The sequence below is a fragment of the Trachypithecus francoisi genome, unplaced genomic scaffold (genome assembly GCF_009764315.1).
Source record: "Trachypithecus francoisi isolate TF-2019V2 unplaced genomic scaffold, Tfra_2.0 Lachesis_group21, whole genome shotgun sequence".
Classification (NCBI taxonomy): domain Eukaryota; kingdom Metazoa; phylum Chordata; class Mammalia; order Primates; family Cercopithecidae; genus Trachypithecus; species Trachypithecus francoisi.
Window position 1 is genome coordinate 45,458,520 of NW_022681467.1, and position 21,600 is coordinate 45,480,119.

Sequence of the window (21,600 nt, forward strand, 5' to 3'; positions counted from 1 at the left end):
GAGATGCATCACATCCCTGAGCTCATTTAATCCTCGCTGCAACCTGCCCTAAGGGTGTTATGATCCCATTTTACAGATGAGGACACTGGGTCTCAAGAAGGGTAGTGACCTCCTAAAGGTCATGTAGAAGCCCAAAGGCCATACAGCTCTGTACAGCTCAAAGGCCCTTTCTTAGCCTTTTACTTCTGGTAGAACTACCCTTGGGGAACATTGACCTCTACTGCTGGGCTAGGCTGACATCCAACTCAGTAATGACACTTCATAGAATCATTCAATTTTATAGACAGAAGGGACTCTGACTTTACAGTTTAGGAGGAACCTTCAATGGCTCACTTAATGCCAGAGTCAGATCTAAAGTCTTCAGAGAACATTCCACTCTATCCCACTTACATTTCTGTTTTGTTTCCTGTGCCAGTTAACTGTTGAGATCTAGTTGCAGTGAATGAACCTGTATAATAACAGGTGTGAATGCACACACAAGTTCATTGAAGTGGTTAGTGAAGGAAGAAGGCAGGGAATTTCAGTAAGTGTAAGATCAAGGCTGAAATGGGGTGGAGACATGTAAGGCACAGTAAATAAAGTCTTAGGTCAGCCAAAGCTTTTTATCAGTTTATTATATTGTCACTTTTACTAGTTTCCACTTGCCTACTGATGGTATTTAATTTTTCCTGATCACTGCTGATGTTTAGAAGTTAACTTTGATTGCCTGGTAGATCTTTAGTGGAGTAGTAATTCTTTCACAAGATAGATATTGTTAAGGTTAGCTTTGGAAATGATTGTTCAGACTCTGTTCGCTAGCCTCCCCATCCTCCCATCACCCCAGCAGTCCTACTGCCCTGGTTCAGACTCTCCTGTATTTTCGCTGGACTTCAGTACTAAGTGCCAGATCCCGGCTTGTGAGGCTTCACATTGTCATCTCATTGATGCCGTATGAGCTCCAGGTGATGCCATATTTTAAGGAATGAGCACCACTGGATTGTGTTGACCTTCAGTACAGGTTTGGAAACCAGTTTTACTCAAAAAGTTCGTGTTCTCTTTTTAGCATGCTTTTTAGCAATATATCTTGGTAGATTCTAACAGCCTTAGCTAATAAGATAGTCCTAGAGCTCCAAGAATAGGAGGCTTGCTCATTAACATTCCTTTCTGCTAGTAAGCATATTGAAAAGAACCTCTGTGACTAATACCCATCATTCTGGGACATTCGGTAAAGGCTTTAAGAACTACTCCAAGGAATTTACAGTTGTATGGTCAGTTTTACAGCTTCTTAAGGAAATTTGCTATGAAAATTATAGTTGATGTGTATTTAGATATTATATACATGAAAATTAAAATGATAATTCTTATAATTTGGTTTAGAATTTCAAGCTCCTCATGTTTCTTGAATGTTTGGGTAACTGCAGCTTGCTGAACACCAGTGCTTCTATTAGGACTTAGAGCAGACATTGTTGCTTACCAAAGAGTCATTTCCCCCTTCTTCCTTGAAAATAGAACCCCAATTTTGATCAGGTATCTTACCACAGTGCTCGAGGAAGATGGGCCCCTCCAAGTCAGAATTGGTCTTTGCCATCATGTGAATTTCACTCTTCTTTGCCAATGATTGGTTGAGAGGGGTGGAGGTGGCAAGGCAGTGTGAAACCCATTTCTGGCAAGTGACACCAAGGTGAAGTGTGATGAGGTAGTGGGTACTGGATGAAAAATGTTTTCCTCTCCGATAGTAATGAGAAATTTCCCCTTCATTTCTTTGATGCTGCTGAATGAGGGTGTGATGCCTAGTGGACTGGTAGCCATCTTGCAACTACTGTGGCTCAAACACAAAAGCCAGAGTGCTAAGGATTGCCAACGGGACAGATGGGAATCCCAGATTATTGATAGCATTGTTGCTTTGTTGAGTTGATAGCCCTGAAACTTCCTATCTTAGTGCTACCTTTTATATGAGACAATAAACATCTATTAGCTGTTGTTGACTTAGAATAAAGAAAAAAATCAAAACCAACATCTATTGTTTAAGCCATTTTTAGTCTAGATTCTTTTACTTGCAACTAAAAGCATCTTAACTAACATAGAACTCTTTTCATTCAAGGGACAAAACCCAATTCAAAAGAAATTGGTCAGGCACAGTGGCTCACACCTGTAATCCCAGCATTTTGGAAGGCCGAGGTGGACGGATCGCCTGAGGCCAGGAGTTTGAGACCAGCCTGGCCAACATGGTGAACCCCCCCGTCTCCACTAAAAATAGAAAAATTAGCTGGGCATGGTGGCAGATGCTTGTAATCCCAGCTACTCTGGAGGCTGAAGCAGTAGAACCACTTGAGTTCGGGAGGTGGTGGAAGTTGCACTGAGCCCCGGTCACACCAGGACGCTCCAGCCTGGGTGACAGAGCAAGACTCTGTCTCAAAACAAACAAACAAAAAAATTGGTGAGGGTAGGGGCGCACACCTCTTGACTCATATAACTGGCAAAACTACAGGTAGTATTAGCTTGAGACAGCTGAATCAGGTCTCCTGGACCCAGTTCTTCTCCATGCCTCAGCAGTGAATCCCTTTTCCCCAGCTTCACTGTCAGGCAGGCTCTCTCGCTGTGGTACTCTGATCCGCTCTCAGACAGGCTCTTGGTGTGGTAAGCCCTTAAAGCAGCAACTGCAGTGGAAGAGAGGACCTCCTCTTCTTTCTGGCACCAAAAGTTGCAGGATGAACTCTGACCACCTGGTGACCTCAGAATTGGGAGTAGAGTGGAATGGTGTTGGGAGTCAGCCAGAGCTCTCCATCTACAAGGTTCATTTCTTCACCAATGTTGCAGAAAGAATTGTAGCCTGCATAACCAGGTCTTGGGAGAAGTGATGGAAAGGCAGTCTTGCCTTCAATACTTACTTGCTAACTGAGGTCACTGGAAACCCAAGAGCACTTCCAGAGAGAGTGCTGAGGTCCAGAAAGTACTTTTTAAAAATTATATTAGAGGACATTTGGTTAGAATTTGCAAATGCTGACTTAGCTATCAAAGTAATTCTGTGTTTCATAAAGCTAAAGAAATTGAAGGAAAACTTTTTTCCCCAGCTGGAGCAAAGTCTAACAAAATATTGAGATATCTACCATTTCAAGAATTTCCAACTTTTGTGCCAAAAAAGAATCTAGATGAAGTTGCCAGAGAAACTAGGGTTTTCATTCTTTTAGGGATAAATTTTCCCCTCCTGCCAGAAGTTGCTTTGTAGCTTGCAGTCATTTCGAGACATTATTGGTCTTTTGCTTTATAGTTAGGTGTTCAGCGTTCCTAAGAAATTGTCAGTATAGAAAAGGACCATCTGCACTCCAAAAGCACATGTCCCCCACTTCTACTTTACTGTATTTTTAAAGGAGCATCTATCTGGCCACTTTTCATTCTCTATAAAACTATAGTATCAACTTGAAGTTCTAAAGAGTTCCTTGGCCCTTGTTCAAAGCTTTCAGGATACTTTCTATACTTTATGGAATTCTGTAGTTTGGGCCTTTTAAAAACTAATTTCTTTTGCACAGTTAAACAAGTACTATACATAGAAAAAAGAAAAATCCTGTTTATTGACAATTATTTTATCTTGTTTCATTCTCTTCCAGTCCATGAGCAGACATGTCCATATGTATTAGATGACTTTATATAGTTTAATTTGAGTTTATATCATTTTTTTGTGTTCTTTCCATGTATTAGTTGAGTTCACCTATTTATTTATTTATCTTTTTTTTCAGACAGGGTCTTGTTCTGTCACCCAGGCTGGAGTGCAATGGCGCGATCTCGGCACACTGCAACCTCCACCCCCGGATTCAAGCGCTTCTCCTGCCTCAGCCTCCCAAGTATCTGGGATTACAGGCACACGCCACCATGCCCGGCTAATTTTTGTATTTTTAGTAGAGACAGGATTTCACCATGTTGGCCAGGCTGGTCTCGAACTCCTAACCTCAAGTGATCTGCCTGCCTCGGCTTCCCAAAGTGCTGGGATTACAGGCATGAGCCACTGTGCCCGGCCCATATTTATTTTTTTACTAGCTGTATAATGCTGATTCATGTATGTATTTTAGGTTAAAATTTGTAAGGAATGAAAATGAGGCTGGGTTCAGTGGCTCACGACTGTAATCCCAGCACTTTGGGAGGCCGAGGTGGACAGATCACCTGAGGTCAAGAGTTTGGGAACAGCCTGGCTAACATGGCGAAACCCTGTCTCTACTAAAAATAACAAAGATTAGCCAGGCATGGTGGTGCGTGCCTGTAATCCCAGCTACTCGGGAGGCTGAGGCAGGAGAATCACTTGAACCTGGGAGGCAGAGGTTGCAGTGAGTTGAGATCATGCCATTGCACTCCAGCCTGGGCAACAAAAGTGAAACTCCGTCTCAAAAAAATCCACAAAAAAAAGCAATTTTTTTTTTTGGTGGGGGTACGGGGGCTTTCCAACAAAAACTGGAAAGCCTGCTAGACAAATTCTGAAAGAGCTGTAACTGGCCAAAAGTACTATCCTTAAAAAACAAAAAAAATTAAAATCTTTTAGTAAAAAACAAGAAGGAATAGAATAGAATTAAATAGCACAAACATGGTTTAAAAAGTTGTGACAGAGGAGCACTTTTGTATATTCTATTTACCCAATGATTCAATCAAATCTAGTTTGTAAGTTAGATCACAGTTTTTCTAATGATCAGCAGTATTAAGGCTAAACTTTGGCAACTGAAAGTCAAACTTCCAGCCCTCCACTTATAACCCTAATCTGGCCTTTTCTCACTCTAAAATAAAGTGAAGGCTGAGATAGGAGAATCACTTGAATCCAGTAGACAGAGGTTGCAGCGAGCCAAGATTGTGCCATTGCACTCTAGCATGGGTGACAGAGTGAGACTGTCTCAAATAAATAATAATAATAATAATGTATTAATGTATTAATATATTTTATACATTAGCAGAGTGCGTGGCACACAGTATGGACGTGTGTGTGCGCGCGTATGCATTTCTTTCTTTTTTTTTTTTTTTTTTTGAGATGGAGTCTTGCTGTGTCGCCCAGGCTGTAGTGCAGTGGTGGGATCTCGGCTCACTGCAAGCTCCGCCTCTCGGGTTCATGCCATTCTCTTGCCTCAGCCTCCAGAGTAGCTGGCACTACAGGTGCCCGTCACGGCGCCTGGCTAATTTTTTGTATTTTTAGTAGAGACGGGGTTTCACTGTGGTTTCAATCTCCTGACCTTGTGGTCCACCCGCCTTGGCCTCCCAAAGTGCTGGGATTACAGGCATGAGCCACCGCAACCGGCCGCATTTATTTCTTTTTAACACAGTCCAAATACATAGGTATGTATGCGTATATATATATATATATATATATATTTTTTTTTTTTTTTTTTTTTAAGAGAGAGAACTTGTGCTGGGATTCTACATTTTGTAACCTGATTATTAATACATTTGAGGATGTTTTTGGTGGCCCATGCGTCGGGCATGGTTGGGTAGTAAGATGGGGGCTGTGAGTTTGCTGTTCAGCAACTTGATGTGGGGGAAACTCAGCTGGTATCTTCCTTCACCAGAAAAGATTGTTAATTCACTGAAGGACTTGAAGAAACCTCATGGGGCCAGGTGCAGTGGCTCACACCTGTAATCCCAGCATTTTGGGAGGCTGAGGTCGGCGGATCATGAGATCAGTAAATTGAGACCATCCTGGCTAACACGGTGAAACCCCATCTCTACTAAAAATACAAAAAATGAGCCGGGCGTGGTGGCGGGCACCTGTAGTCCCAGCTACTCGGGAGGCTGAGGCAGGAGAATGGCATGAACTCAGGAGGTGGAGCTTGCAGTGAGCCAAGATCGCGCCATTGCACTCCAGCCTGGGAGACAGAGTGAGAGTCCATCTCAAAAATAAAAAAGGGAACCTCATGGAAAGAAATGCTTCTTTGTGAAATTTTTTTGGAACATAAGATCATGCCTGGATTAAAGTGAAACAGCTAAAGCCATATCATGCTCATAAAGAGGAAATGATAAAGATTAACAAGGGTAAACGATTCCAGCAAGCAGGGGATGCCGCCAAAGAGTTTCTCAGGAGAGCCCAAAGGGAAAGATCAGACGTCATCCCACAATTCTGCTGATGACAAGAATTGGCTTAATTCCAGTGAGGAGAGAAGTAGGCCCAACTCAGGTGATAAGAAGTGCAAACTTAGCCTGTCTGAAGGGAAAGTGAAAAAGATCATGGGAGAAGGAAAAAAGAGGGTGTCTTCGGGCTCTTCAGAGAGAGGCTCCAAATCCCCTCTGAAAAGAACCCAAGAGCAAAATCCCCAGAAGCGGGGTTAGCCCCCAAAGGATTAGAAGAATGTCACCATCCCGAAGTCCAGTACCTTGAAGTGGATGATGGCCGGACCAATGGCCACATTTAAATGGAGCCGACCAGAAGTGAGCCTGTTAAAGATGCAGATCCTCATTTCCATCATTTCCTGCTAAGCCAAACAGAAGCCATCTCTGTCTGTTACCAGGTAATCACAAAGAAGTTGAAAATATGTAAAGAGGAAACTGGTTCCACCTCCATCCGGGCAGCTGACAGCAGGGCTGTGAATGGCAGCATCACAACAAAAAGATAGGATTTGGGGGCTTTGGTCTCATGGGAAGTGGCATCGTCTCCAGCTTGCTAAAAATGGGTCACACGGTGACTGTCTGGAACTGCACTGCCAAGAAATGTGATTTGTTCATCTAGGAGGGGGCCTGCTTGGGAAGAACCCCTGCTGAAGTCCTCTCAATCTGTGACACCACTTTTGCCCATGTGTTGGATCCCAAGGCCAAGGACCTGGTGCTGGGCCCCAGTGATATGCTGCAAGGGATCCACCCTGGAAAGTGCTACGTGGACATGTCAACAGTGGACGCTGACATAGCCACTGAGCTGGCCCAGGTGATTGCGTCCAGGTCAGGGAGCGGGGGCGCTTTCCAGAAGCCTCCATCTCAGGGAATCAGCAGCTTTCTAATCAGGGGATGTTGGTGATCTTAGCAGCTGGAGACAGAGGCCTATATGAGGACTGCAGCAGCTGTATCCAGGCAATGGGGAAGACCTCCTTTTTCCTAGGTGAAGTTGGCAACGCAGCCAAGATGATGCTGATCATGAGCATGGTCCAAGGGAGCTTCATGGGCATGATCACTGAGGTGCTGACCCTGGCCCAGGTGACAGATCAGTCCCAGCAGACACTCTTGGACATCCTCAATCAGGGACAGTTGGCCAGCATCTTGCTAGACCAGAAGTGCCAAAATATCCTGCAAGGAAACTTTAAGCCTGATTTCTACCTGAAATACATGCAGAAGGATCTCTGCTTAGCCATTGCACTGGGCAATGCGGTCAGCCATCTGACTCCCGTGGCAGCTGCAGCCAGCAAGGTGTACAAAAGAGCCAAGGCACTGGACCAGTCCGACAATATGTCCGCCGTGTCCCAAGCCTACATACACTAAACCGTCGGACCCCCCGCCCCAGCCCTCTAATCTCTTTCTTTCTGTCTGTCTGTCCCTTCTTTGGCTCAGACCCAGCCTGACCAACAACGCGCATTTTTTAGGCTCAGCTCTTGATACAGAAATGAGTGTCTTTACTCCAGCAGCATCATGGTCTTTGGTGCTTTCCGGACCCAGGTCTGTCGGAGGGGAAGAGAACTGGGCCTGACCTACATGAACTGACTGACCCTCTGAGGTGGGTCTGGGACATCCTCGAGGCCCTAACATTTCTCCTTGGATAGGGGACCAGAGGGTGCTTGGGATGTTGCATAAGAACAGGAAGTCACCCAAGGGATGTCAATTTCTTATCCCTCTGCCTGGGTTGGATTTTCCAAAATCATAATTTGCAGAAGGCCAGCACTTATGGTGGAATATATAATCGTAAGACAGCCACACTGGGGCAGGATCTCTCCCCTCTCCCCACTCACGGCTTTGACCCTTTAACAGTTTAGAACCTGGGTTAGAGAATTGCAGAAGATGAGGTGGGAGGGCAGGGAAGATGCCTGTCAGGTTTTTAACACAGGTCATTTCACTGAGATTTTGAAACATTTATGTTTGAACACAAAGCCTGTTCTAGTCCTGGCAGGACACATTCTGAGGGTGGGGGTAGAGAAAGATGTGGTAATGTAACCGGTTAGTCAGTGTTGTCTTAATATTGTTGACAATTCTGTAAAGTTCCTTTTTATAAATATTTGTTAAGCTATTTCACCTTTGTTTTGAAATCCTTCCCCTTTTTTTGGAGATACAGTCTCACTGTGTCACCTAGACTGGAGTGCAGTGGTGTGGTCTCAGCTCACTGCAACCTTCCCCTCTGGGTCTAAGCGATTCTCCCACCTCAGCCTCCCAAGTAGCTGGGACTACAGGCACATGCCACCACACTCGGCTGATTTTTGTATTTTTAGCAGAAACGGGGTTTCACTCATGTTGGCCAGGCTGGTCTCGAACTCCTGACCTTGTGATCCACCCGCCTCGGCCTCCCAAAGTGCTGGGATTACAGGCGTGAGCCACCGTGCCCAGCCAATCCTTCCCTTTTAAGTAGAAAATGTGACACTTGTGAAAAAGCTTGTAAGAAAGCACCTCCCTTTTTTTTCCCTTTAAACCTTTAAATGACAAATCTAGGTAATAGGGTTGTGAATTTTTATTTTTGCTTTGTTTTTAATGAACACTTGTCTTTCAGAACAGGATTGTGTGATGATGTATAAATGGCAAAAACAAAGCATGATTTTGCACAATTGACAAAACTACTGCAAGAAAAATAAAACATTTCTTGGTAACAAAAAAAATTAATACATTTGAAACATTTTTCATGTAACCTTACTGACCAGGAATATTTATGTTTTACAGTCATAATGGTAGCCCTGCAGTGCACTCTGGGAGTGAGCGAGTGAGCATTGGCAGTTCATTGTAGTAGTGTAGGCAGCCTGCAATAGTGCAGTCACCTGTGTCTTTAGCATGATGAGGTGGTAGGATGCACCCGAGCCAGCGGGCCAGCATCCTTGGTCGCTCTAAGCTCTCAGAAAAGCTATTTAAACTCTCTGAGCTTTCCTACAATGTTCTTTTGAGGATTAGAAGTAATTGAAAGTGACAAATCCTGAAAGAAGAAGCTCAACAAATAATCATTAATTGCTCCTGATCCTCTGAATGAATTGAGGGGTGTCATTAATTAGGTGTATGCACAAAGATCAACTGGGAGCAAAGGTAAATGTTAAAACTTGTGTTTCTATTTATTTTTAACCTCACTCTTTTACAATTTCTATATTTTTGTGAATATTTTTAAATATTGGCTGGATGCAGTGGCTCATGCCTATAATCCCAGCACTTTGGTAGGCTGAGGCAGGCAGATCACCTGAGGTTGGGAGTTCAAGACTGGCTTGGCCAATGTGGTGAAACCCCGTCTCTACTAAAAATACAAAAATTAGCTGGGCGTGGTGGCGCACGCTTGTAATATTAGCTTTTCTCTCTCTCTCTCTCTCTCTCTCTCTCTCTCTCTCTCTCCACACACACACTATACATATATACACGTTCTATATATACACTGTATATATACTATATGTATAATATCTGGTGATGAGTTGTGTGATATACATTCATTTTCTCTGTTGAGTAGTTTGATTTGACCTACCTTTGAACCTCAGTCTCAAGAGGTAAAGTAGTAGTTTGCCAATTTAATGCTGCACAAAGGATTATTTAAGTAATAACAACAATAATAATATCACATCGTATTTGACAAAACTTCCTAGCACATCATAAATAATAATAAGACACAGGCTTGGGCAATAGAATAATTACTGATTTTCAAATGTAACTGCTTCATGTGTGGTTATAAACAAGGTAATCATGGCATTAAGGTTTGGTATATGTTTAGAAGGGAAAAAGAAAGCTGAGGTTTTAGTAAAGCAGAAAAACACTAAGCTTTAAAAATGAAGCCTGAAACCATGGAAAGAGGTTTAACTTCCCTAGTAATCAGGATAATTGCTGAATGCAAATTGAATGCAAATACAAATTGAAACATTAAAGTACAATGTATTGCCCACCATGTTGGCAGAAATGTTAACATCTGATGATTATCCAGCGTGACTGAAGATGTGGGACACTTTCTTGTGGAAGTGTAAGTCAGTAAAACCACTTTGGAGGATAATTTGGCAACATTTTCAGAGTTAAAAATGCTCATGCTTTGTAAACCTGCCATTTGTACTCTCTGGATCTGCCCTAGGGAAATAGTCTTGTTTTTTTGTGTGTGAATGTCTTCCACAGGGAGATACTCAACACAAAGTGGCATGTACAAGCATGTTCAATGCAGCACCACTATTAATAGCAAACAGTTGGAGGCACCCATCAGTGGGGGAATGGTTAAAAAGGTTGTTTTTTTTTTAAGTGCAATATAATTCACATGATAAATTTCACCATCTTAAAGTGCATAATTCAGTTTTTAGTATATTCACAGAGTTGTACTACTATCACCCCTAAATAATTCCAGAACATTTTCATTACCCCAAAAAGAAACTCATACCCATTAGCAGTCCTCCCCATTTCTCCCTTCTCCCTTCTCCCGTCCCCTGGAAACCACCAGTCTGCTTTCTGTCTCTGAATTTGCCTGTCCTGGACATTTCATATAAAGAAATAGAATCATACAATCTGTGGTACTTTTTGTTTGGCAACAGCTTTATTGAGATGTGCTTCACATACCACACAATTCACCTTTTTTTTTTTTTTTTTTTTTGAGATGGAGTCTTGCTCTATGGCCCAGGCTGGAATGCAGTGCTACAATCTCAGCTCACTGCAACCTCCGCCTCCTGGGTTCAAGTGATTCTCCTGCCTCAGCCTCCTGAGTAGCTAGGATTACAGGTACCTGCCGCTATGTCCGGCATGTGTCATGGGTGGGCATCCTTAACGTTGGCAAAATAAACTTCCAAACTTGACTGCGACTTGTCTCAGATACTCTGGTTTACATAACCATCCTAGTGGGTGTGGAGTGGTATCTCATTGTAGTTTTTATTTGCATTTCCCTAATGATTTATGATGTTGAACATCTTTTCATATGTTTCTCAGCCATTTGTACATCTTCTTTTCCGAAATATCTATTCAATTTATTTATGTGTATTTTTATTTTTATTTTATTTTGTTTGATATTTTGAGATGGAGTCTTACTCTGTCCACCAGGCTGGAGTGCAGTGGCATGATCCCAGCTCACTGCAACCTCTGCCTCTCGGGTTCAAGCGATTCTCCTGCCTCAGCCTCCTGAGTAGCTGGGATTAGAGATGCCCGCCACCACGCCCAGCTAATTTTTATATTTTTTTAGTAAAGATGGTATTTCACCCTGTTGGCCAGGCTGGTCTCGAACTCCTGAACTCAGGTGATCCGCCCGCCTCGGCCTCCCAAAGTGTTGGGATTACAGGCGTGAACCACCGCACCCGGCCTCAATTTATTTTTAATTAAAAAAAATTTTTTTTTTAATTTTTAGAGCCAGAGTCTTGCTCTGTCACCCAGGCTGGAGTACATTGGTATCATTATAGCTCACTGCAGCCTCCACCCCCTGGGCTCAAGCAGTCTTCCCGTCTCAGCTACCTGAATAGGACTACAGTTGCCTACCATCACATCTGGCTAAGTTTTTTCTTTTTTTAAGACAAGGTCTCACTGTGTTACCCAGGCTGGAATGTAGTGGCACAATCACGGCTCACTGTAGGTTCCACCTCCTAAGGCTTAAGCAGTGCACCCACTTCAGCCTCCCACATAGCTGGGACTAACAAGCATGAACAACCATACCTAGCTAATTTTTTAAAAATTTTTTTTATTTTTTTATTTTTTTTTCCTTTTTGAGACGGAGTCTCGTTCTGTCGCCCAGGCTGGAATGCAACGGTGCAATCTCAGCTCACTGCAACCTCCGCCTCTCAGGTCAAGCAACTCTCCTGCCTCAGCCTTCAGAGTAGCTGGGATTACAGGCACTTGCCACCACGCCCAGCTAATTTTTGTATTTTTAGTAGAGACCAGCTTGATGCCTTTACATCTGAGTTTTTGCAAAAGTAGAGACCAGTGTTTCACCATGTTGGCCGAGCTGGTCTTGAACTCCTGACCTCAGGTAATCCACCTGTCTTGGCCACCTAAAGTGCTGGGATTACAGGTGTGATCCACCACACCAGGCTCCTAGCTAATTTTTAAATTTTTTTGTAGAGACGGGGTTTTCCTGTGATGCTTAGGCTGGTCTCGAACTCCTGGGTCCAAGTAATCCTCTCTCCTCAGCCTCCCAAAGTGCTGGAATTACACATGTGAGCTACTGTGCCCAGTCAGAAATATCTGTTCAATTTGTGGCTTCTTTTCTTTTCTTCTTCCTCTTCTTTTTTTTTTTTTTTAAGAGGGATGAGGTCTTGCACAGCCTGGAGTGCAGTGGCTGTTTACAGGTGCAACCATGGTGCATTACAATCTTGAACTCCTAGGCTCAAACAATCCCCCTGCCTCAGCCTCCTGAGTAGCTAGGATATAAGCAGGTGCCACTGCGCTTGGTTCTGTGGCATTTTTTGTTGTTGTTTTTGTTCGTTTGTTTGTTTGAGATGGAGTTTCGCTCTTGTTGCCCAGGCTGGGGCGCAATGGCACCATCTCGGCTCACTGCAACCTCCACCTCCCGGGTTCAAGCGATTCTCCTGCCTCAGCCTCCCTAATAGCTGAGATTACAGGTGCCCACCAGCACACCCAGCTAATTTTTTGTATTTTTAGTAGAGACGGGGGTTTCACTATGTTGACCAGGCTGGTCTTGAACTCCTAAGCTCAGGCGATCCACCTGCTTCGGCCTCCTGTGCTGGGATTACAGGGGTGAGCCACCGCACCTGGTTGGTTCTGTGGCATTTTAATACTATGCTGCCCAGCTGTTAAAAGGAATGAAGCAAATCTGTACATAATAATCCCTGACTAGCTCTCTGAGACTTAATGCTAAGCAAAATAGCAAGTAGTAGGATGATACATTATACTACCATAAATTTTATATAAATAAAAACACTCAGGTGTGCCATGCATACACTTACACACACACACTCTCACACGCTGTTACTGTTCAGTTAAATATATATATATATACATATATATGTATATATACATATATATACATACATATATATGTATATATATATATATATATATGTATATATATATATATATATATATGTATATATACGTATATATATACATATATATGTATATATGTAAGAGGATAGAGAAGGGCCTGATGTAGTATTTCCCAACCTTTCCAAAATAGTTTGTTACCTTGGGCCAGGAAGAGAGAGAATGAAGATGGGGGTGGAAGTGGGGTATGATCTAAAGGGGCTTTTGTCTTATTTATGACATTTTACATAGTATCCACATACTATTTGGCTAACAAAAGTGTAAAAGCTCCTTAAAATGTAATTACAACCTGAAAAAATAAGAACATGGGAGCTCTTGGGGAACTGTAGCAGGAGATGGGTTAGAATCTATGCTCCATGCCCCCTGGCAAAGGAATTTATATTCATTGACTCCTTTTTTTTTTTTTTTTGAGACAGAGTCTGGCTCTGTCGCCCAGGCTGGAGTGCGGTGGCCGGATCTCAGCTCACTGCAAGCTCCGCCTCCCAGGTTTAGGCCATTCTCCTGCCTCCGCCTCCCAAATAGCTGGGACTACAGGCGCCAGCCTTGTCGCCCGGCTAGTTTTTTGTATTCTTTAGTAGAGACGGGGTTTCACCGTATTAGCCAGGGTGGTCTCGATCTCCTGACCTTGTGATCCACCCGTTTCGGCCTCCCAAAGTGCTAGGATTACAGGCTTGAGCCACCACGCCTGGCCCATTGACTCCTTTTATAGCTCAGCTTTATTTTGTCTGGGGTCCTTCCTCTTTTTCAAAATAATTTTATTATTTTTTAATACTATGTATCAATTCAAATAGCATGGAGGTTTATAAAGTGCAAATGAACTTATCTCCCCTCTTCACCTGAAACTACCTACCCTAAGGTAGTGTTAGTGCACATCCTTTTCCTGCTGAAATTCTGTGTTTTGGTATTATCTCCCACCCACCCAGTAAGCTGTGCTTCCATCTTCTTGTGGCGAAAGCTCCTTCCTCTCTGGGAGAAGGAAGTCTTCATTTTGAAGCATCCCTGGAATGGCCTGCAGGCTTGCTTTGTGTCATCTCCTACCCGAGATTGTGATGTAGTAGGTCTGAAGTTCTGCTTGGGCATCTTCATTTTATAAAAAGTTCCCGTGGTGATTCTGGTGAACCAACAGAGGGTTAAGAGTCGTTTATCTAGGGAGTAGCAGGGCAATCATAAATTGTGCCCATGCTGCTGCTTTGAGAATTATTTTTGGTAGCTGCTTTATGAGAATGATGAGCCTGTCAGCTTTATGGAAACATGCCTGAACTTAGATCGTCTGTTTTCTTCCAGGAATTTCACAGGACTTTTACTTTAGGTTATTTTCAGCATTTGTGTTTTTGTAACTAAATATTCAACATGGAACTGCTATTTGAGTCTGAGAAAGTGATCATGGATTCTTTTTTGAAAATGATGGAAATAAACAGTACATGGCAAACTTAGCTTGTAAACTCTGCCATTTCACATTGAAAATGGGTGGATATAGTAAAAATGACAGGTGATAAATCTTCACCAGTCGGAGTATCCTTGGGTCTTGCTTTAAAATGCTTTTCCTCCCCCACAGCCTGACTTTTGTGCTTCATTTTAGTGTGTTTGCCTGCGATGTGAGCGAGAAATTCATGTGATAGATGTCTCACATCTCCCTAAAATGTGTAAAACGAAGCTGTGCCCCGACCACCTAGGGCACATGTCGTCAGGACCTCTGAGGCTGTGTCATATCTTAAATTTGAGTAATCTTTCTCATATCTTAAATTTGTGTTAAATTTTCTCTTGTAGGTATTCTCATGGGAGCAGTTATAAAAATTATAGAGTTTAAAAAACTGGCGAATTGGAAGGTAGGTTTGCCTTTTGGTTGTTCTTAATTTTAGTAACATTGATGGTTATGCTGGCTTTTTTTTTTTGTAATTACTTGGCTATCAGTGGAGTTATTTATATTATTATATTATATACCCCATTAATTTAAAAATTTTTTTATTAGATACAGGTTGATGCCTTTACAGCCGAGTTTTTGCAAAAGCATAAGTCTCATACTGTTTCAAGTGCACGTGGGAGCACCAATGTCATATTTTTGTTGTTGTTATTATACTTGCATTTTTGTAATCCGAGGCTAACCTACTTTATTAGGCAGGAAAATTCTCTAATTAGCATTAAACATTAAATACTGTTTATTGATCCCAATTCCATTCTGACAACTGAGGATAATAAAACATACTTGTCTGGTACTGTGAAACACAGTACTTCATATATTGTGGCTCATATTATCCTCATGACAGTCGTGTGAGGTGGATTGTCTGGGTATTGTAATATCGTCACCCCATTTTTACACATGAAAAAGGTGACACTCAGGGAGATTGGGATGTATTCAGTGTCACAGAGCTAGTAAGAAAGTGGCTGAGTGGAGTCTTGTGTGCAAACTCTCTGGCCTGAATATACAGTGTTTTCTCCACTGTACCACCCCGTCCTCAGTTTGCTAATATACATACCCTTGTGTTAAAGAGGTTATTAGAGTATGAATATCATCCTGGGTTGCACGTACTCATTGAAACTGGAATTTCAACATCAACTTGAGCATCCATGTTGAGTAGGGTGAGATTAACAAGTATGCTACAAAATTGATTTTGTGGAGAGAAATAAGATTCATTTCAAAATAGTAAAGAATTATGTGGCTAAAATTGATCCCATTTGAGCCCTTCCTACTTTGATGAAGCTCCTAGGTCCTAGGATTATTTGACCTGTGAAACTGTAGAGTATAAAATTAGCAAGACAAACCTTATAGCCTAACGTAAAACATAATTTGAAGCTGTTATAAATAGTAGTAATGAAATATTTTATATATTAAATAAATTTTCAAAATGTGTCTTGAACTGCGAAGAGTGATAGGACACACCTGTGCTGGGGAGGCCCCACTGGAGCACGTTCCATGTGGGATCTCTGCCTTCCTGCGACTTGGTTACATTTAACCACTCTAAGAGTGGGTCATGACTGAAGAGCCTTTTTCTACTCCTAGGCTAGATATAGCCTGATGTGTAGATTTTGCCCGCTAACCCATTTTGTTTGATCTGATTTAAAAATCATTTGATCTGGCCGGGCGCGGTGGCTCAAGCCTGTAATCCCAGCACTTTGGGAGGCCGAGGTGGACGAATCACGAGGTCAGGAGATCGAGACCATCCTGGCTCACACGGTGAAACCCCATCTCTACTAAATATAAAAAACTAGCCGGGCGAGGTGGCGGGCGCCTGTAGTCCCAGCTACTCGGGAGGCTGAGGCAGGAGAATGGCATGAACCCGGGAGGCGGAGCTTGCAGTGAGCTGAGATCCGGCCACTGCACTCCAGCCTGGGCGGCACAGCAAGACTCCGTCTCAAAAAAAAATAAATAAATAAAATCATTTGATCAAGACTGGGCATGGTGGCTCATGCCTATAATCCCAGCACTTTGGGAGGCCAAGGTGGGTGGATCGCCTGAGCCTAGGAGCTCGAGGCCAGCTTGGGCAACATGGTGAAGCTCTGTCTCTACAAAAATACAAAAAGATAAAAAATAAAAAATAAATGATCAAAATTTGAATTGGCTGTAAAACAATTAAAAATTGTTAGATTTTGTCCGGGTGTGGTGGCTCATGCCTGTAATCCCAGAACTTTGAGAGGCCAAATCATGTGGATCATCTGAGGTCAGGAGTTTGAGACCAGCCTGGCCAACATGGTGAAACTTTGTCTCTACTAAAAATACAAAAAATTAGCTGGGCGTGGTGGCACGCACCTGTAGTCCCAGCTACTTGGGAGGCTGAGGCACAAGAATCACTTGAACCCAGGAGGTGGAGGTTGCAGTGAGCCGAGATTGAGCCACCGCACTCCAGCCTGGGTGACAGAGTGAGGCTCCATCTCAAAGAAAAAAAAAAAGTTAGATTTTAAAATATTACCAGGCTATATAAAATTCTGGAAATTTTACATAAAATTCAGAACTTCTAGCTTCTCTTGGAAAAGCAGAAGCTCTCTTAACACTAAGTCCAGCAGTGTTCAGAGACACTGAGCAGAGGGGCTTATCTTCCGGGTCATGCAGTGTGGCCCCAAGAAACCTTTGCTTGTGACCCCTGCTGTAAGCAGTGGGAGTAAGGGAATGGGAGGTGATCTTTCACTTCTAGCTTTATATGCATCATTGTTACTGAATTTTTGTTTTCCAACAGATGTTACTTTTCAAGATTAAATAATAGCATGTATTTAATAGTACAGACCATGAAACAAGTTAGGTGATGGATGTGATAAAGTGCCTAAAGTGTCATCCAGATAACCAGTGCTTGACCTCAGAAAAGAAGGCTAGATTGGGGATGGCAGCATGTACCGGTGGTCCCACCTACTTGGAAGGCTGAGGCAGGAGGATCGCTTGAGCCCAGAAGTTTGAGGCTGCAGTGAGTTATAATTGCACCACTGCAGTCCAGCCTGGGTAACAGAGCAAGACCCTGTCTCTAAAAAAAAAAGAATTGGGGCAGGCTTCCTGGAGGAGCCTGCATTTGTGGAGAGTCAGAGTGAGAAGCAGGATATCTGCCTGGAAACCAGATGTGCAGGGAGCAGTCGGAAGTCAGAAAAACAAGAGGAGCTGGTGGTTTCTTTCCCTGAAGTTCTGATTCCAAACTGACCTGCTGGGTCTGCATTCTACCTGTATTATCATGTGCTTAATATTTTTCTATCAATTTGTTTTAAATATATATATGTATATTATTTATTTATTTATTACTTTCTTTTTTTTGACAGAGTCTCGCTCAATTGTCCAGGCTAGAGTGCAGTGGTGCAATCTCGGCTCACTGCAACCTCTGCCTCCCGGGTTCAAATGATTCTCCTGTCTCAGCCTTCAGAGTAGCTAGGCAGGAGAACGGGTGTGTGCCACCGTGCCCGGCTAATTTTTGTATTTTTAGTAGAGACAGGGTCTCACCTTGTTAGCCAGGCTGGTCTCAAACTCCTGACGTTAAGTGATCTACCCACCTTATCCTCCCAAAGTGCTGGGATTACAGGTGTGAGCCACTGCGCCTGGGTGTGGCTAATTTTTTAAAAAAATTTCTATAGAGACACGATGTCACTATGCTGCTCAGACTGATCTCGAACTCCTGAGCTCATGTGATCCTCCCACCTTGGCCTCCCAAAGTGTTAGGATTACAGGATTGAGCCACTGTGCCTGGCCTATATATTTATTCTCTTATTTTCTTTCTTTTTTTTTTTTTTGCAGGGGCTTGTCGGGGAGTGGACAGAGTCTCACTGTGTTACCCAGCCTGGAGTGCAATGGCGTGGTCTCAGCTCACTGCAACCTCCACCTCCCAGGTTCAAGCAGTTCTCCTGCCTTAGCCTCCTGAGTAGCTAGGATTACAGGTGCCTATCACCACGCCCAGCTAATTTTTGTATTTTTAGTAGAGACAAGATTTCACCAAGTTGGCCAGGCTGGTCTCGAACTCCTGACCTCGTGATCCATCCACCTTGGCCTCCCAAAGTGCTGGGATTACAGGCATGGGCCCCCACGCCTGGCCATGTTTATTTTCAAGGCAACGTTACAGTACTATTTCCATTCAGAAACTAATATTGTTTTGTAAACATGATAAAAATGAAGTAGTGCAGATGCCTGCTGAAGCATCAGAGGTCAAGTCTGCTCTCTGTTGAGGGAGATCAGCACGTTAGAGCCCTTAGAGGCGGTATTGCCATCCTAAGATGTCTTGGATTTATTTGGGCCTGAAGAAATAATCAGAAGGGGCTGACTGTCTCAATCCGTGAGGTCAGTGGTATTTGACACACACTGCTCAAGTGCCACCTAAAATCACCTCAGACCATTTTGGGGGAGCCATTGCCAAAAGGAACTATAACACTATTTCCCTGAAAGGCGGTGTGTTCATGAGGGCTGCAGTAACAAATTACCACAAACTAAGTGGAGGCCAGAAGTGAGAAGTCAAGGTATCAGCAGGGCCGGGTTCCCTCCCAAAGACTCTAGAAAATAATTCTTCATTGCATCTCCCAGCTTCTGGTGGCCCAGGTTTTCCTTGGCTTGTGGCCGCATCACTCCTGTCTTTGTGTGCTCACATGGGCTTCTTCTACACGTCTCTGTGTGCCTCGTTCTGTCTCTTACAAGGCGATGTTTGCTGCCTTTGGCCTTCCCTTATCCAGTGTAAGGTCATCTAGATCCTTACCTTCATTAGATCTGCAGAGACCCTATTTCCAAATAAGGTCACATTCTGAGATTCCTAGTGGACATGAATTGGGGTTGGGGTTGGGGGATACTATGTAACCCCACTGTAGGTAGATTTTCCTTTTTCCCAGCTTGGGAGGGGTAGTTTTTGTACCTCCAAAAGGCTGTATATAGTGGTCCTGCTGCACAGATCCTGAGAATAGGTTGCCCCACAAAACACAGAGCTCGGCTCATTTCTTTTCACACAGTCCCAGTCTGAATCATGAGCTTGTTGTACATGCTGCTATTTTAAGACTTAATAAGGCGTTTCAGAAGTCATCATTTGCTTCTATTTTGAGCCTTTTTAGAATTTTTTTTAGTCTTTATGGTAACAGCTGTACATTTGTAAGAATACATTTAGGCATTCTTTGGAATAGGGATTTTGACAAGAAATCAGACTGTCAAAATTGTGACATGGGAAAATATTCATATGAAAAAGGGCCTGATTTTGCATTTTTAAAAAGACTATGTATTACACATAACCATTTTGCGCTTGAGGACCAATATATATTTCCCCCAAATTCTACCAACAACTAGAGAGATATTCTAATAATATAGAAAATGAAATTGTTATTGTTTCATCCCTCCAAAGTTGGCTGTATTCTGGAAACACCATTCATAATGGCACTTAATGATCAAATCTGGAAGCAAGGTGCAATGGTTTGGGCGTTTATCTCCCTAAACCTCATGTTGAAATTTGATTCCAGTGTTGGAAGTGTTTGGGTCATGGGGGTGGACCCTCATGGATAGACTGATGCCCTTGCTGGGGGAGGGAGGTGCATGAGTTCTTGCTCTGTTCGTTCCCTATACAGCTGATTGTTAAAAAGAGCCTGGTCCCACCCCCGCCCCCCCTTTCTTTCTCTCTTGCCATGGATCTCTGCACACTCTGGCTCCCCTTCTCTTCCCCCATGAGTGGAAGCAGCCTAAGGTTCTTATCAGATACCCAGTCTTGAACTTTTCCAGACAGCAGACTCATGAGCCAAATAAATATTTTTCCTTTGTAAATTACCCAGCCTCAGGTGTTCTTTTATAGCAAGACACATGGTAAGGGGCTGTCTTTGTAGCCAAGTCTCAAGTCGGAAAAGCATCCAGTGGGGACTGTTTCATCACATCAGACTTTGGAAAACGGCAGAGTTGTCTGTGATAAGCAGAAAGAAGGCAGAGCTATTTTAACCATGCGTAGGGTTTCCTGTTCCTCTGAGTGGATTGTTTTAGGGTTTGCCGTTACCTTTTTCCTGGAGGAATTCCAGTTTGTAGACTTGTTTTTGAAAGTATGCAACCAGAATTGAAATTTTCTAGATTCAGATTAATTTTCTTTCTATACTAAGGAATAAAAAACATACTACTGTGTGTTTGGAAGCAGTTTGTTGTGCTATTTCTTTTCGCTGGTCACCTTTAAAATCCTTGTCTTAACCAGATGCGGTGGCTCATGCCTGTAATCCCAGCATTTTGGGAAGCTGAGGTGGGAGGATTGCTTGAGGTTAGGACTTTGAGACCAGCCTGGGCAACACAGCGGATCCTGTATCTAAAAAAAAAGAAAAAAAAAAAAAAATAGCCTGGCATGGTAGCACGCACATGTAGTCCCAGCTACTCAGGAGGCTGAAGTGAGAGGATCACTTGAGTCCAGGAGGTTGAGGCTGCAGGGAGCTGTGATTGTACCACTGCACTTCAGCCTGGGCAACAGAGCAAGATTCTGTCTCAAAATAATAATAATAATGATAAAAATAATAGGCCGGGCATGGTGGCTCAAGCCTGTAATCCCAGCACTTTGGGAGGCCGAGACGGGTAGATCACGAGGTTAGGAGATCGAGACCATCCTGGCTAACACGGTGAAACCCCGTCTCTAGTCTCTACTAAAAAAAAAATACAAAAAACTAGCCGGGCGAGGTGGCGGGCGGCTGTAGTCCCAGCTACTCAGGAGGCTGAGGCAGGAGAATGGCGTGAACCCGGGAGGCGGAGCTTGCAGTGAGCTGAGATCCGGCCACTGCACTCTAGCCTGGGCGACAGAGCAAGACTCCGTCTCAAAAATAATAATAATAATAATATAAAATGCAGTTTCATTTTTTTTTTTTTTTTGATGGGGAAATCTCTCATTCTGCTTGATTTTATTATCAGGTAGTTATTTAAACATTATACGTTTCCATTAGGCCAGGCTCTGAAAGAAGAATTATTTTGGCTCTTTATTGATGAATTTATTTCTTAATTACACAAATTCCATGCCTCTTAAGATTCCCATTTTCTATTTACAGGAAGAAGAAATGTTTCGTCCAAACATGTTTTTCCTCCTCCTGCTTCCCCCTATTATCTTTGAGTCTGGATATTCATTACACAAGGTGAGACTCAGGCCCACATTGGTG

At 43.1% G+C, this 21,600-nt stretch overlaps 1 protein-coding gene, 1 non-coding gene and 1 pseudogene across 2 annotated transcripts in view; 2 read left to right on the plus strand and 1 right to left on the minus strand.

Annotated features, from left to right (window-relative positions):
* The window catches only part of SLC9A8 (solute carrier family 9 member A8), an 80,441-nt gene that overhangs the window by 11,383 nt on the left and 47,458 nt on the right, over positions 1-21,600 (plus strand). Inside the window, 2 exon segments of the mRNA XM_033186703.1 lie at positions 14,824-14,882; positions 21,493-21,576. Of these exon segments, the coding sequence (XP_033042594.1) occupies positions 14,824-14,882; positions 21,493-21,576 (143 nt within the window).
* Positions 4,401-4,462, minus strand: LOC117069142. Its single transcript, XR_004431393.1, has one exon. It is a non-coding gene; the product is annotated as a U7 small nuclear RNA (small nuclear RNA).
* On the plus strand, positions 5,792-21,543 carry LOC117068902 (annotated as a pseudogene).